Source organism: Triticum aestivum, chromosome 6D (assembly GCF_018294505.1).
Source record: "Triticum aestivum cultivar Chinese Spring chromosome 6D, IWGSC CS RefSeq v2.1, whole genome shotgun sequence".
NCBI classification, from domain to species: Eukaryota; Viridiplantae; Streptophyta; class Magnoliopsida; order Poales; family Poaceae; genus Triticum; species Triticum aestivum.
Window position 1 is genome coordinate 488,410,374 of NC_057811.1, and position 13,823 is coordinate 488,424,196.

Consider the following 13,823-nt stretch of genomic DNA (forward strand, 5'->3'; position numbering starts at 1 on the left):
GATCCTTTAGGTTCGTGCATACATGGTCTCGAATCGGATAAAATCCGACTCGACCAGTCGGTAGCGGCTCCTAGCGGAACATGCCGACTTCCAAGTGTATACAAAAAAAAAACCCGACCTGGTAGACCTGTAAAATGTGTCATATTCTGGTTCTTTTTCCCTCACGATATATTTTGCCGGGTTCAAGGCGAGTCGGTCATGCCTGTGTCAGTCCGGTCTCTTTTCTCGACCAGTGATGCTGACTACTAAAATCATAGTAATGATTAATCCAAGTTGCATGGCTATGCTTTGTTCGAGTCGGATCACACAGGAGCGTCCAGAGAGTATGTCTCCAAGTAGGAGGCGCAAATCCCTTTTTGGTCAATCATGTCTCGCACATGGATTTGGACTTGCCCAGAATCTACTTTTATAACTACACAGTTATTGAGTAGCGTTTGATGGTAGATCCTAAACTAGTCACTCACCACTCCAAGTCCATATGAAGAATTTCTCGTCTGGTTTATGGTTCTTTTTGTCTTTATTATATTCTTTCTTATTTTAAACCCACAAACAACTTTTCCAAATTTCATGAGCATTTTATAATAATTCATTTGCACTTTCAACTTTTGTTTTTTTAATTTCATGTTCAAATCTATAAAATTAAACATTTTAAACTAACACACACTTTTTCAAATTGATGGTCATTTTTTAAATTCAGACATATAATTTAAAATTTCAGAAATACTGATTGGCTTGAGTAGATAGCTTGTACGGTCATTTTTCGAATAAAATGATTTCAGTTTTCAGTTTTTTCTGAAAACAAAGAAAAGTCCGAAAAGGTCAGGAAAAACCATCTAATGATCGTTTTGCTAGTAATGGGCCAGCCCATGACGCTTCGCATGTGCAATTTAGCAACAAATTTGTAGCTTCGAGCATAGAATAGAATGTCTCTAGACAGTTGGCTTGTCGTCAGCCTGCATGTGCGGGGCTCCTGGGATGTCTTGGGCAGACCACTTTGGCCTGATGTCCGGCGCTCTGGCGTGTGAAGGTTTATGGAAATCACTAGTTAGAGGGTGCCCTTGCAAAGGTTAATCCGACAAGTGGCGCAATGGTTGTGCGACATTTGTCTGACCTAGGAGTTTTGCGCATTTTCCATAGATCTGTTTCTGCAATATCCAAATCAGGAACAGTTTTCATCATTGGGTTTCTCGCGCTGAGATCTTCACATGTTAATAGGTTTGGACGAACTTTGTTCGCAAAAAATCCAGGAAAAAATGAATATAAGAAACAGAAAGAGGAAAAACCAAACACCAGAGGAAAAATTTAAAAAAGGAAGCTGAAAAACCCTCTAACACCTGAAAAAAACCCGCAAAAACCATAAGGACAGTTGTAGTAAACACTTTTTTGGGGAAGCATTCCCGTGCTTTTCACTTTTTCGGAAATCATAGATGTGCTTTCACATGGAAGCACAATTGTGCTACATTATGCTTGACGCACAAGCACAACTGTTATTTTAACTTTTCGAGAAGCACAGCTGTGCTCTTCACTTTTCTAGAAGCACAACTGTGAAAAGCGCGGATGTGCTTCATGCCAGAGCAAAGCTGTACAACTATGATTTTCACTTTTAGAAAGTATAATTGTGCCTTTTCATGTTAGGAAAACTATATTTTAAAAGTACAAAAATCATGAAAATCAAATCCGAAAACAAAGAAAAACCCATGAAAAAAATACCCAAAAACATATGGGAAAAAGCATGATCCCGTGGATGCACCAGCGTGAGAAACATGGCGGCGCTGGAGCACACAATGTGGCACTCCAGGAGCACTACTCACGGTGCCCGCTGCGGGCCTGCGGCTGCAATTAAAGGGGTACTAGTTAGTGAGTTACTCCCTTGCACTTATAATTTATCTCTATAAGAAAAGCTGGCTCATATGATGAAGAAGCCCATATAAAATTTGTGCTTCAACCAAGCATAAAAATTGCTCGTGTATGTGAGCGACTTTAATTGTACTGTGTCTAAAAAAACAAGCCTAAAATCTTACAGCATCCATCATAGGCCCTGATGCACAGGCAAAATTCAGTTGTGTTAGGAATTTGGGATCTATTACTCCTAAAAAAAGGAATTTCGAATCTGGAATTCTAAAAAAAAAGAATTTGGGATCTGGAAAGATCCTCCTATGGGGCTGGCAGTTCCCATGCGTGATGTTGTGCTCAGGTTGAAAATAATATATCTCTATATATGTCTGTTAAACATCCTAAGAGCATCTCGAACTATCCCTAAAATAACCACCTTTCAGGAAAAGTTAAAAAAAGCTCTTCTACGGTTCTTGTAAATGCGCATTTTTTCCGACATCTTGTATAATCTCCAAATCTCCTCCTCCATCTATGGGTAGTACCACGTAAAAGCCACCCCCATCGACCACCACCACCGTAAACCACCATTGTTCTATGTCTGCCGCCATTGGAATTCGCCATCACCGTTTCTTCTACTCACCATCTATGGTTTTTTTTCAGGTTCTTATCTGGTTTTCTCGTTCATTTTTTCTATTATTTTATTTTATATTTTTATTCTTTAAATTCACGAACAAAATTTTCAAATTTTGTGATTCTGTTTGCAAATTTTATAAACATTTTTAAAACTCATGTACATCTTTAAAACTGACCGTCGAGGTTATAAATGGTGTTTTTTCTAATTCATGAACATTACTTGTTAGAATTCATGAACAATTATTTAAAACTCATGAATAATTTTTAAAATTGGAGAAACTATTTTGCTCATGTAGATAGCTTGTATTTTTTGAACATTACTTGTATTTTTAAATGATTTCCTCTCGCAATATGTTCTGCTATGTGCAAAAACCGGTAAAGTCTGATGGAAAGTAGGGGGTAACCAAAAAATTGGCAGAAGCAGCTACCGCCTGTAGTTGTCGTAATGGGCTTGCCAGGACGTTTCGCCCGTGCGACCCGGAGACAGTTTGTCGCTTCGAGCATATAATAGGAGGTCTCCAGACAGTCGGCCTGTTTTAGCCTGCTTGTTATGAGGCTCCTGGCTGTCTGGGGCTGTCCACTTCGGCAATATGCACGGGTGCAGTTGATGCCAGAACTTTGTATCACCTACTGTGAGGCAGAGCTCTGTCTCGCCACTAGTGTGAGGGTGACTGGCTGGCAAAATAGTGTAGTAGCGGACGCGTGTTTATTTTCCTATGTGTTTCTTAAAATAAAAATCATTGTTTGATGCAATTTTCTTTGGTATGGTTTTTTTATCTTCGGCTTTCTTTCGTTAAGACATGTCTACATTTTTGTACACATCAGGAATTTTTTTATACATGTTTATTTTATCAAATACATGATTAATATTATTTCAAATACAATTGTTTGAACATTTTTTTTAAAAAGTGTTAAACATATGTTAAATACAATGGAACATTTTTTTGAATTATACTAGACATTTTCTTACTTTGTATAATTAATTAGTATATGTCAAAAACATAATTTTGAAACATTTGAACATTTTTAAATGGTAAACTTCATTTATTAATCCTCAAAAACATTTTTTTGTTATACTAAAATCTTCTTGCATTGCAGAAAAGTTTTCGAAAATGTAACTCATATATTATTTGAAACTCGTGAAGCATTTTTAAACTTTATGAACATATTTTTTGAATGTTATCAATACTCTTTTTATAATTACACTAGCAAAAATTTCGCATATTGCTAGCATTTTCAAATTCATGATGAACATTTCAAAAGAACAAGATATATTATCCGTTTCAGAATAGATGTATTTATAATGTTTTTAAAAAATTAAAAACTAAAAATAATGATCTCCAAGTTCTGCCGGCCTATTAGGGTGTGTCTTTTAAGCGAGGGCATCGTTCGACTCACATAAAGCAAGACGTATCACCATCCTGCAGCTGACACAGTTCTGTGCTAGGAAAAATAAGGCCACATAAAATGTCCGCTAGAAAATGTTGAAGAAGCTCCCCGCTAGAAAAAAATGCCACATAAAATCCGTGTTTCACCGATTTTAAATATTGCGAGACCTCCTCTTTAGCGCTTCAGGCGCTAGAAAGCTCCAGCGTGCTCACCTGGGATTCGCGCGGATTGCGGCCCATTAGCGGGCTGCCTCTTTTATTGCTCGTTCGGTCAACTCTACTATCGCTTGTGATCCTAAAAAAAAAACTGTCGCTTGTTCGCTGATTTTCGCAACAGCGTTCACCTCATTAGTTTGAAAAAGTTCAGAAATTTGGAAAAAAAATCATGAAAATTAAAAAGTCCACTAGATTGAGGAAAAAATCATGAATTTGTAAAAAAGTTCACAAATTCTGCAAACATCACGTATTTGGGAATTTTTTCCACGAGTTTGGCAAACAGTTCACGAATTGGAAAAAGTTCTCGAAAATGAATTAGTTTCACAAATTTATAAAAAAAGTAAAATTTGATACGAAATTTTTAATAATTGAAAAAAGTTCACAAAATTTGAAAAGAAGTTCACAAATTTAAGAGAAGTTCACCAATTTAAAAAGTCCATGCATTTGAAAACTAAAAGAAAAAAATATAAAAATACAAAAGAAAAAAGAAAATAACAAAGGATAACCAGTCAACACGAAACACATAACTCCCTAAAAACGAGCTACTGTGCGTTATATGGGCCGGCGATCCGTTATTTCTAAGGTTGTGTGCCAGTTGCTAAATGGTCATTATTTGACCCCTTAAGCGCCAAATTGGGTTTGGGGCCATCTTAGGTATAGGAGCAATGGCAAATGCTCATAGGATTGGGAATTTGTAATTTGTAAAGAGGCCTCATGAAGCAGGCCATTCCCTTGCGAGATTTTGTGCTAAAAAACTAGTTAGAGGTTCCCCTCAAAAAAGAAAAAGAAAAAAAAACAAGTTAGGGATACCCTTTGTGTGCTACAGTACTAAAAAGAGTTAGAGGCGTCCTTTTAAATCCAAATATTTACTTCCAAATGCCTCTAGTGGTGACACATAGCATACCACATATACGTAACTTGTCACGACCAGAAATTTAGGTATGTTTTTCTTACCGAAATGGGATTGGAGTGTGGTTAGTACTTGTATTTTCTTCCTATGGGATTGAAATTACAAATCCAAATATTGTTTGAATGAGTGTTCAAATCAAAATTATTTTCACCCTTGCGTTCCTCACATCGCTATTTTTTAAATCAGATCCCTTGTTGATATGTCTTGGCTATATCTTTATACCCTACTTAAAAGGGCGAGGAGTAATGGCGGATGACAACTAGTCTCCTCCGTATCCCGCCAAGGCAAATGGCCCACCCATCCGAAAGTGTGTGTGTTCTCAAAAGCTATGAATTCTTAAAGTTCATTTGCAATATCAGATATATTGGTCTATTGGCAATTCTCTAGATATTTGATGTTATTAGAAAGTAAAGCTGGATATATAATTCTAATGGATCTATATGGATAGTTATTGTAATTTCGAGGTTTTACAAAGTTTCCAAGTAGACCATGCTGTTTCTGGAGCTTATTAGTACGTATTTTGTGGGTGGCTTATTAGTATGATTAGTCCTAAAGAATATTTGATTTCTCAAAGACATATTAAACTTGAAAATAATTTGATACATGTTCTGCATACCAATTTCATTCAAAACTTAATTCTTACTTGCCATCGAATATGTAGGATGGTAAAATAAAATAAGTTTTGAAATTTAATTAAGTTCCTAAAAGATACGTTAGAAAATCCATTCTAAAAAGTAAATAGCATGTCCTAGCTCCATTCAAACAGGAGAATATCCAGTGATACCACATCTTAAATGCTCCCATGATACCATTTCAAAAAAATAAATTTAAAAGTTTCAAAAAATTCGAAAAAAACCGTGAATGTTCATAAGGAATGTGTCTACAACCCCTAAAAATTTCAACTTCAAATTGTAAATGCACATTGAGAAACAAAAAAGACAAATATGGATGTGAATAGTGTTAATTTTGCTTTTGTCTTTTTGTGACACTATTGATGCTAGATTTGTCTTTTTTGTTCTCAGTGTGTATTTCAAATTTGGATTTAGTCTTTTAGGGGTTGTAGTCACATACATTGTGAACATTCACCAAAAAAATCAGAATTTTTTGAAACATCTAAAATTAAAATTTTAAAGTTTGTATCATGGGAGCATTTAAGGTGTAGTATGACCTTATACTCTCCCCCATTCCGACTTGGTAGACCCCGTTGAGCTTGGTGAGCACATGCCTGTTCTGACTTGGTTTGTTAGGCCATCTCTGTTGGTGCTTAAACTGCGCGCTACGGATCAAAACATGAGATTTATTTTCACCCAAACGCCGGCATCTACACTAGATTTAGATGGCAGGTTGGCTGCTAAGGCTATCTTAGTTGGCAGGACTACATTTCCACGGGACAACTTAATCAAATTCTACATAATCAAAAACTTAAGGCGCACTTTTTAGGAGCTAAATAGTTTATCAACTCTACATGCCGAGTCAGTTGCTAAGTGTTCTCGTGCCGTGTGATAGAAACATGCATGCAACTGGCGTTCCCGTTCCATGGTGTTCTACACATGCCATACATAGGGATGCACGACGGCAATACTCTACTGCTATAGTTATCCAAACGTGAGCTCGCGGCCAAAGATATGGGATCCACCTACTACCACACTCGCCAGCACCAGCACAATTCCATTTTTCACCCACACGCCCGCATGCACTCGTGTCTCTCTTGCGGACCTGGCAAGCTGCAAGCTGGCAAAGCTACCAGCCAAGTCACGCCGATCGAGCTCGCGACGTGGGCACGCTGCATGCAGCGGTGCCGCCACGTCGCCTTCAGGTCGCCACGTCGCCACCGAGCTCGCACGCATAAATATCGCCCGTCCATGTCCATCTATCGACCTCATCAATTACTCACACTCCTCAACCTGTTTGAAGCTAGGGCAGCAGCCATGGGTGTCAAGGGTGGTGGTGTCCTGTGGTGTCTCCTGCTCGCCGGGCTCCTTCTCCTAGCCGTGGCCTGCGCGGCGGAGCGGGACACGGAGAAGGAGAAGGAGGAGGAGATCCGGTGGTGCAAGGAGGACTGCGACTGGAAGGCGGGGCAGGACACCGGGAAGGCCAGGGAGTGCAAGGAGCAGTGTGAGCGCCGCCGCCACGGCCACGAGCTGCTCCAGGAAGACGGCGACAGCTTCGACAGCTGTGTGAGCAAGTGCCGGGGCCATGGGGGCTGGTGGGGAAAGGAGCGGTGGGAACGGTGCAGGCAGATATGCAGGCAAAGCCAAGAAGGGGAGGGGGGTGACGAGGGCGACAACACCGACGACAGGTGCGAGAGGATGTGCCAGCACTACCACGACCGCCGGGAGAAGAAGCAGTGCATGAAAGGCTGCAGATATGGCGAGTCCGACCTCCTCAGCTCCGACGACGGCCATGAACACGGAGACCGCTGCCAAACACAGTGCAAGCGCTTGCGGCCCGGGTCATACGACAGACAGCAGTGCGTCGAAAAGTGCCAGTGCCAGCAGAAGGAGGACGAGGAGGTGATGAACCACCACGGCGGCGGTGGCCATGGCCACGGCGGCAGCAGCTGCGAGCAGAAATGCCAGCAGCGATACCGCCATGAGTACGACAAGCAGCAGTGCGTGCGAGACTGCAAAAGCGGCGGTGGCGGCGGCGCCGGTGGGCGTGGCCGCGAGGGCGACGAGCGCCAGCACGGCAGGGAGATGGTGGTCGAAGCCATCCTCGAGGAGGTGTAGTGTAACGCCTCGCCTCGATGAAAGTAGCCAGCTCAGCTCTTTCCAGGATCCTCGACCTTTTTACCGCTCCTGCATCTTGCTATGCGTACGTGGTAGGTGCATGTGTGAACTAGAATAAATCGCGGTAACTAGAAATGGCTCTCTAGCTTGGAGAGAGCCGATGTACGAGGAATCAATCTGGAAAGTTATGTGCTATATATAACGAGGCTATGAACTCATCTGCACCCGGTAAATGACGTTCGCTCCAAATATGCACCCGGTAAATGAGGTTCGCTTCAAATATTAGCTTATTTGGACATCTGAGTAGTTCTAAAAAAAACAAATCAGACCAAAACAATAGTCCCTCTATTTCTTTATGTAAGGTGTATTATTTTTGGCATGATGACCAAGGCATATAATTATACATGTGTTAGGACGAAATTAACCTTGGCAAAATCATTGATTAGCGGCAACTAAGTCATTAAGAGATAAACACAATCAGGAAAGAGATACTTCCTTTTTTTTCTCTTTACGAAAAAAGAAGCATGCAATCAGGGGAGAGATACTCTTTTTTTTAAGGGGTAACGATGGATTATGAGGAATTAGAAGAAATGTACCTTATATTGTGGAATTTTATCAAAAAACAAATACACCTTATATAAAGGAACATTGTGGAATTTTATTAAAAAATAAATACACCTTATATAAAGGAATGGCGGGAGTACATGAACAGTAAACTGTTTTATAGACCCCGAATTTGTCTTTTTTACCGAGAGTTGCTCAGTTGTCCAAATGATTTGAAAATTGGGACGGACCTCACGCACCAAATTGCCTACTATGAGAATTTTTTTTAGAATTTTTAGAATTTTTTAGTATTTGTTTTGATTTTTTATTTAATACGGGTGCTGATGAGCCCGGGCTCAGAAAAGGATTTTCGCCCAAATATCGAAATCTTATAAACGGGAACTTACCTGAGTGACTCTTAACTCAAGAAGTCAAGATATATGTAGCCATGTGGTTGAATTTTTCTCCACATTTCCCTCCCAAGTATTATAAAGTGGACTCCTGTCATGTAAGAGCATATTCAATAGATGATGTAAATTTGGAGATGTAGAACTAGGCATTGTATAATTTATATAAGCGAAAAGCGCATTTTACATCTTAAAAAAAGGCAACTTCAACAAATAATGTATACTGGTGATGTAAGAGTGCAACTTCAATAGATGATACTACAAATTGGAGATGTAAAACTAGCTGATGGCCGCGCGGCTGTGTACAACCCGATGTACAACTGCATAATTTAAAATAAAAACATCCCGAATTATACTTAAAATTCCACCTATCCACGATATCAAATAATTACATAATGCATAAAATCCACAACAACAAATGAAACAACAATACAACAAAGTTCATGCACAATACAAGAAACAAACAATGAACTAGGTGACACTTTCGCCATTCCACTTTCAGTACTCCTCCGATAAAAAGATTTCCATGTTTGCACGATTTTTTACCTTGGAGGAATTTGCTCGAACACGTTGCGGGCGAGGTGGAGGCAATCGGCCGGTGCCGGGTCAGGTAGTAGATGGGCGGTGGCTACAGACGGTCGCTAAGTCGTATAGAACAACGGTCACGGCGAGGCTGCTCCACGCACGGGCGGGTGGGCGGCGGGTGGCTCCGGTGTCGTGCGGCTCCACGCGGGTCCTCTAGCTTCGGCGGCATGCCGCGGCTAGCAGAAGCACCAACGCGGCCACGACCACACCGTTGATGGCATCACGACAGCAGCAACTCCGGTGAATCTCCGAATCGAATCGGCGGCCAAAATCATCGGCAGCGGCGGTTGTCGCTATGGCGGTGAGGCAAGCAGCGGGGATAGGCGAGCGGGGTCGCGGCGGGTCGGTGATGGACAGGTGGGCGGCAACTGCAATTTTGGGCGGGCGGGCGGCGGGGGCGGAGGCGGGCAGCCGTCGAGCGGACGCGGGGCGGGAGGGCGGAAGCGAAACGAAGGATGTCGGGCGGTTGACGCGCGATTGCACCTACATGTGTTGTATTTTACATCTCCTGAAGGTGGAGTTGTAATGTTTTTTCCATCTACATCATCATCTGTTGGAGGTTGGTTTTGGGGCCTCCGAGATGTATATGTTCGTTATTTTTGAAACTATATCATCTATTGGAGATGCTCTAAGTATGATAAAATCTTTGGTTTTCATGATAACTATATAAATCATGGCAAAAAATACTAGGGATAAAAAATAGCCAAGCACATTTGACATGCGCTAGTACCATCAGCGCGTGATGGTTGTGCCGTTGTGGTTGATTAATGCTTGAATATCAATACTTTTGGTATTGCTAAATATGTGTACAGCGCATGACGACGTCATGACATGGGCCTGATCTGGCTCATGCGTCGTCGGGTCTGCCACAATTTAGGCACGACATATGCTCGGCCCCGGCCATCTTATGAAGTGCGCGCAATTCACCAGGCTCCTTGACGAGGGACTAAAATGTTGAGCTAACTTGTTTCGTGTAACTTGCCGAAATCACTAATCAAGGTGAGCTCCAGTTTTCCAGTCCTCCGGTGACGCCGCCACCGTGAGTCTCATTGGTGGGCGGGTAGATCCCGCGATCCAGGACATTTCTCCTCTTCTGCTTACCCTCTCCCCTCCCTCGGTTCTCTCCTGGGAATATGGTGTGCGCGGAATTAGAGTTTTGTGGGTTTTTTCGTCGACTCTGGTCATGGCGGACACTGGTGATGGTAGCGGGTCGAGTGATCAAAGCACCATGGAAACAGAGAAGCTCCCGGAGATATTGATGACCAAAAAAATAAATAAAGAAAAACAAAAATAATAATGAAGTTTTCTAATGGAGAATGAATCAGACGACGACCATCATGGCCGTGCTTCGTACCGGAGAGGACCATTTCCGGGTCGTCTTGGTAGGCCACGACGACCATCACACGCAAGCGCTCGCCTGCGTTTACTCATCGCAGACCCGTCAATGGGGCAGTGTCATCTCCGCACCAATTCCACCCGTTGTTTCTATAGTGACCGAAATTCCAGGTGTCCTGGTTGGGGATTCCATTTACTGGTTGTCTTCTAGGAATCCGGATCATCCGACTCCCATTCTTGAGTTCAATTTGGGTACTTAGAGCCTCGCCGCGGTACAGCTCCTGGCCAATATGTATGGCCAGGGGAATCACAGCCTCTGGGTGATGCGGGCACAGGATGGTGGCCTTGGATTACTCTTCCTGTGGGGCACCGATGCACAACTATGGAAGAGGACCAAGACAGATGGTGATGGTGCTGCTAATTCATGGACGATCACAAAGGCTATTCAAATGGACAAGCTACTTTCAGTGAACACAGAGGAGGAGAAAAGGAGCCTGTCGATAGAAGGGCTTGTTGAGGACCGTAATGTGGTGTTCTTCAGAACAGCAATCAGTCACTTTATGGTGCATCTTGAGTCACTCTGGTCATTGAGGTGCAAGGAACTTTCTGAAACCAACATCATACATGTGTTTCATCCATTCTCAAGTGTCTATACTACTACATATAATAGCATATCTTCATGATGCAGGTACAAGAATCTAAGTCATTTCCTATATACATAACTGGTTGATATATGAATGCCTTCCGCGTTGTCTTTTATTTAGTGTTAAAAAAAATCTGAAGTAAGGTTGTATATATTGGTTGGCTCTTTTAACCCCTTGATAAATTCTTGAACATATAGTGGTGTTTCCTAGTGTTTTGTTCTGATACTTGTGCGGCATAATTCTCTATGATGTTTATGATCTTGATAAACATTCTCGTAGCTAGTATCCTTTATCTTTGTTATTCCATTAGTTAAGCTTCCATAGACAATGCATTTTTTCTATTTTGTCATGATTTTGGGATTGAATTAAAGTATGGGTTTATCCCTTCTTCTCCAAAAAAAGAACTCGTAGAATTATTTTCTAATATACTCATGCCATTACTATTATTTGTACTGAATTATGTGTTTTGAGTCGGTGTTAGCAAAAAAAACAAATTGCCAGTTTATTGTATGTTTTGTAGAATGAAGGAATGAATACGGAGATTCCAAACTGGTTCATAAAATAATTAACTAAATATCATGGTTTCATGCCTGTTGAGGTGTATAAAAATCGTATACCAGTAATATTAGTGCATAGCTGCAGTATTACATATTAGATTGAATTTGAAAACAACTGCATTAATAAATAACGTGAACCAGCTATAAATGTGAAATTGGCTGCTCAATCGGCATATTTGAAGCTTAAAGCTGATTATAATTTTTCTTCGCAACGTATTATTATATGGGTTGATCTTGTTAATAATCTAATTCCATACTTTGGAGTAATAACTTTATATGATATTTACAGAGCATTTATTCATTTCATTTTTATTAAGAGCCTCAGTGTCCTACTACATGTTGCAAGTCCATATGCACGACAGAAAATTGATCTGCATTTGTACAAGACAAATTCCTATATTTACTTCATTCCATTATCTAAACCAGAATGGTCACAACCACTTTGTTGCTGGAATTTATTTAGTCTTTTATTAGTAGTGTTTCTTTGTCTGATATAGTGTGAAATTGAATAATTCTAATTAACTTGGTACTTCTCCCTCTAGCTCCTCGGACGATTGACAACTTAGGACCTTCCCTTGTTTGTGTATATATGCTTCATTGATGAGAAATGTTGTCGCGCTAAGTAGTAGCTGTTGGAGATCGTTGCAGAAATTAAAAAAAATTCTACGCATCACCAAGAACAATCTATGGAGTCTTCTAGCAACGAGAGGGAAAAGAGTGCATCTACATACCCTTGTAGATCGCGCGCGGAAGTGTTCAAGAGAACGGGGTTGATGGAGTCGTACTCGTCGTGATCCAAATCACCGATGATCCTAGCGCCGAACGGACGGCACCTCCCCGTTCAACACACGTACGGAGCGGGGACGTCTCCTCCTTCTTGATCCAGCAAGGGGGGAGGAGAAGTTGATGGAGATCCAGCAGCACGACGGCGTGGTGGTGGAAGTAGCGGGATCCCGGTAGGGCTTCGCCATGCGCAAGCGGGGAGGAAGAGGTGTCACGGGAGGGAGGGAGGCGCCAGGGCTTGGGGTGCTGCTCCCATGCGCCTCCCCACTATATATAGGGGTGGAGGGGCTGGTTTCTTGCCCTCCAAGTCCATTGGGGCGTTGGCAAAGGTGGGGGAAAGAAATCCCATCATTTCCCTTCCCCACCGATTGTTATCCCCCTTTTTAGGGATCTTGATCTTATCCCTTCGGGATATGATCTTATTCCTTCTAAGGTGGGATCTTGGTGCGCCTTGACCAGGGGTGTGGGGCCTTGCCCCCACTACCCACGTTCATGTGGGTCCCCTCCCATGCAGGTGGGCCCCACTTCGGAACCTTCTAGAACCTTCCCGGTACAATACCGAAAAATCCCGAACATTTTCCGGTGGCCAAAATAGGACTTCCCATATATAAATCTTTACCTCCGGACCATTCCGGAACTCCTCGTGACGTCCGGGATCTCATCCGGGACTCCGAACAACTTTCGGTTAACCGCATACTAATATCTCTACAACTCTAGCGTCACCGAACCTTAAGTGTGTAGACCCTACGGGTTCGGGAGACATGCAGACATGACCGAGACGACTCTCCGGTCAATAACCAACAGCGGGATCTGGATACCCATGTTGGCTCCCACATGTTCCACGATGATCTCATCGGATGAACCACGATGTCGAGGATTCAATCAATCCCGTATACAATTCCCTTTGTCAATCGGTACGTTACTTGCCCGAGATTCGATCGTCGGTATCCCAATACCTTGTTCAATCTCGTTACCGGCAAGTCACTTTACTCGTACCGTAATGCATGATCCCGTGACCAAACACTTGGTCACATTGAGCTCATTATGATGATGCATTACCGAGTGGGCCCAGAGATACCTCTCCGTCATACGGAGTGACAAATCCCAGTCTCGATTCGTGCCAACCCAACAGACACTTTCGGAGATACCCGTAGTGCACCTTTATAGCCACCCAGTTACGTTGTGACGTTTGGCACACCCAAAGCACTCCTATGGTATCCGGGAGTTGCACAATCTCATGGTCTAAGGAAATGATACTTG

General features: G+C 42.1%; 1 protein-coding gene across 1 annotated transcript; it reads left to right on the plus strand.

Moving 5' to 3' along the window:
* Nucleotides 1-6,867: 6,867 nt before the first annotated feature.
* On the plus strand, nucleotides 6,868-7,942 carry LOC123142229 (antimicrobial peptides). The gene has a single exon (XM_044561221.1). It carries the CDS (start codon nucleotides 6,909-6,911, stop codon nucleotides 7,707-7,709), a length of 801 nt encoding a protein of 266 aa, XP_044417156.1. The 5' UTR covers nucleotides 6,868-6,908; the 3' UTR covers nucleotides 7,710-7,942.
* The last annotated feature ends 5,881 nt before the right edge of the window (nucleotides 7,943-13,823 follow it).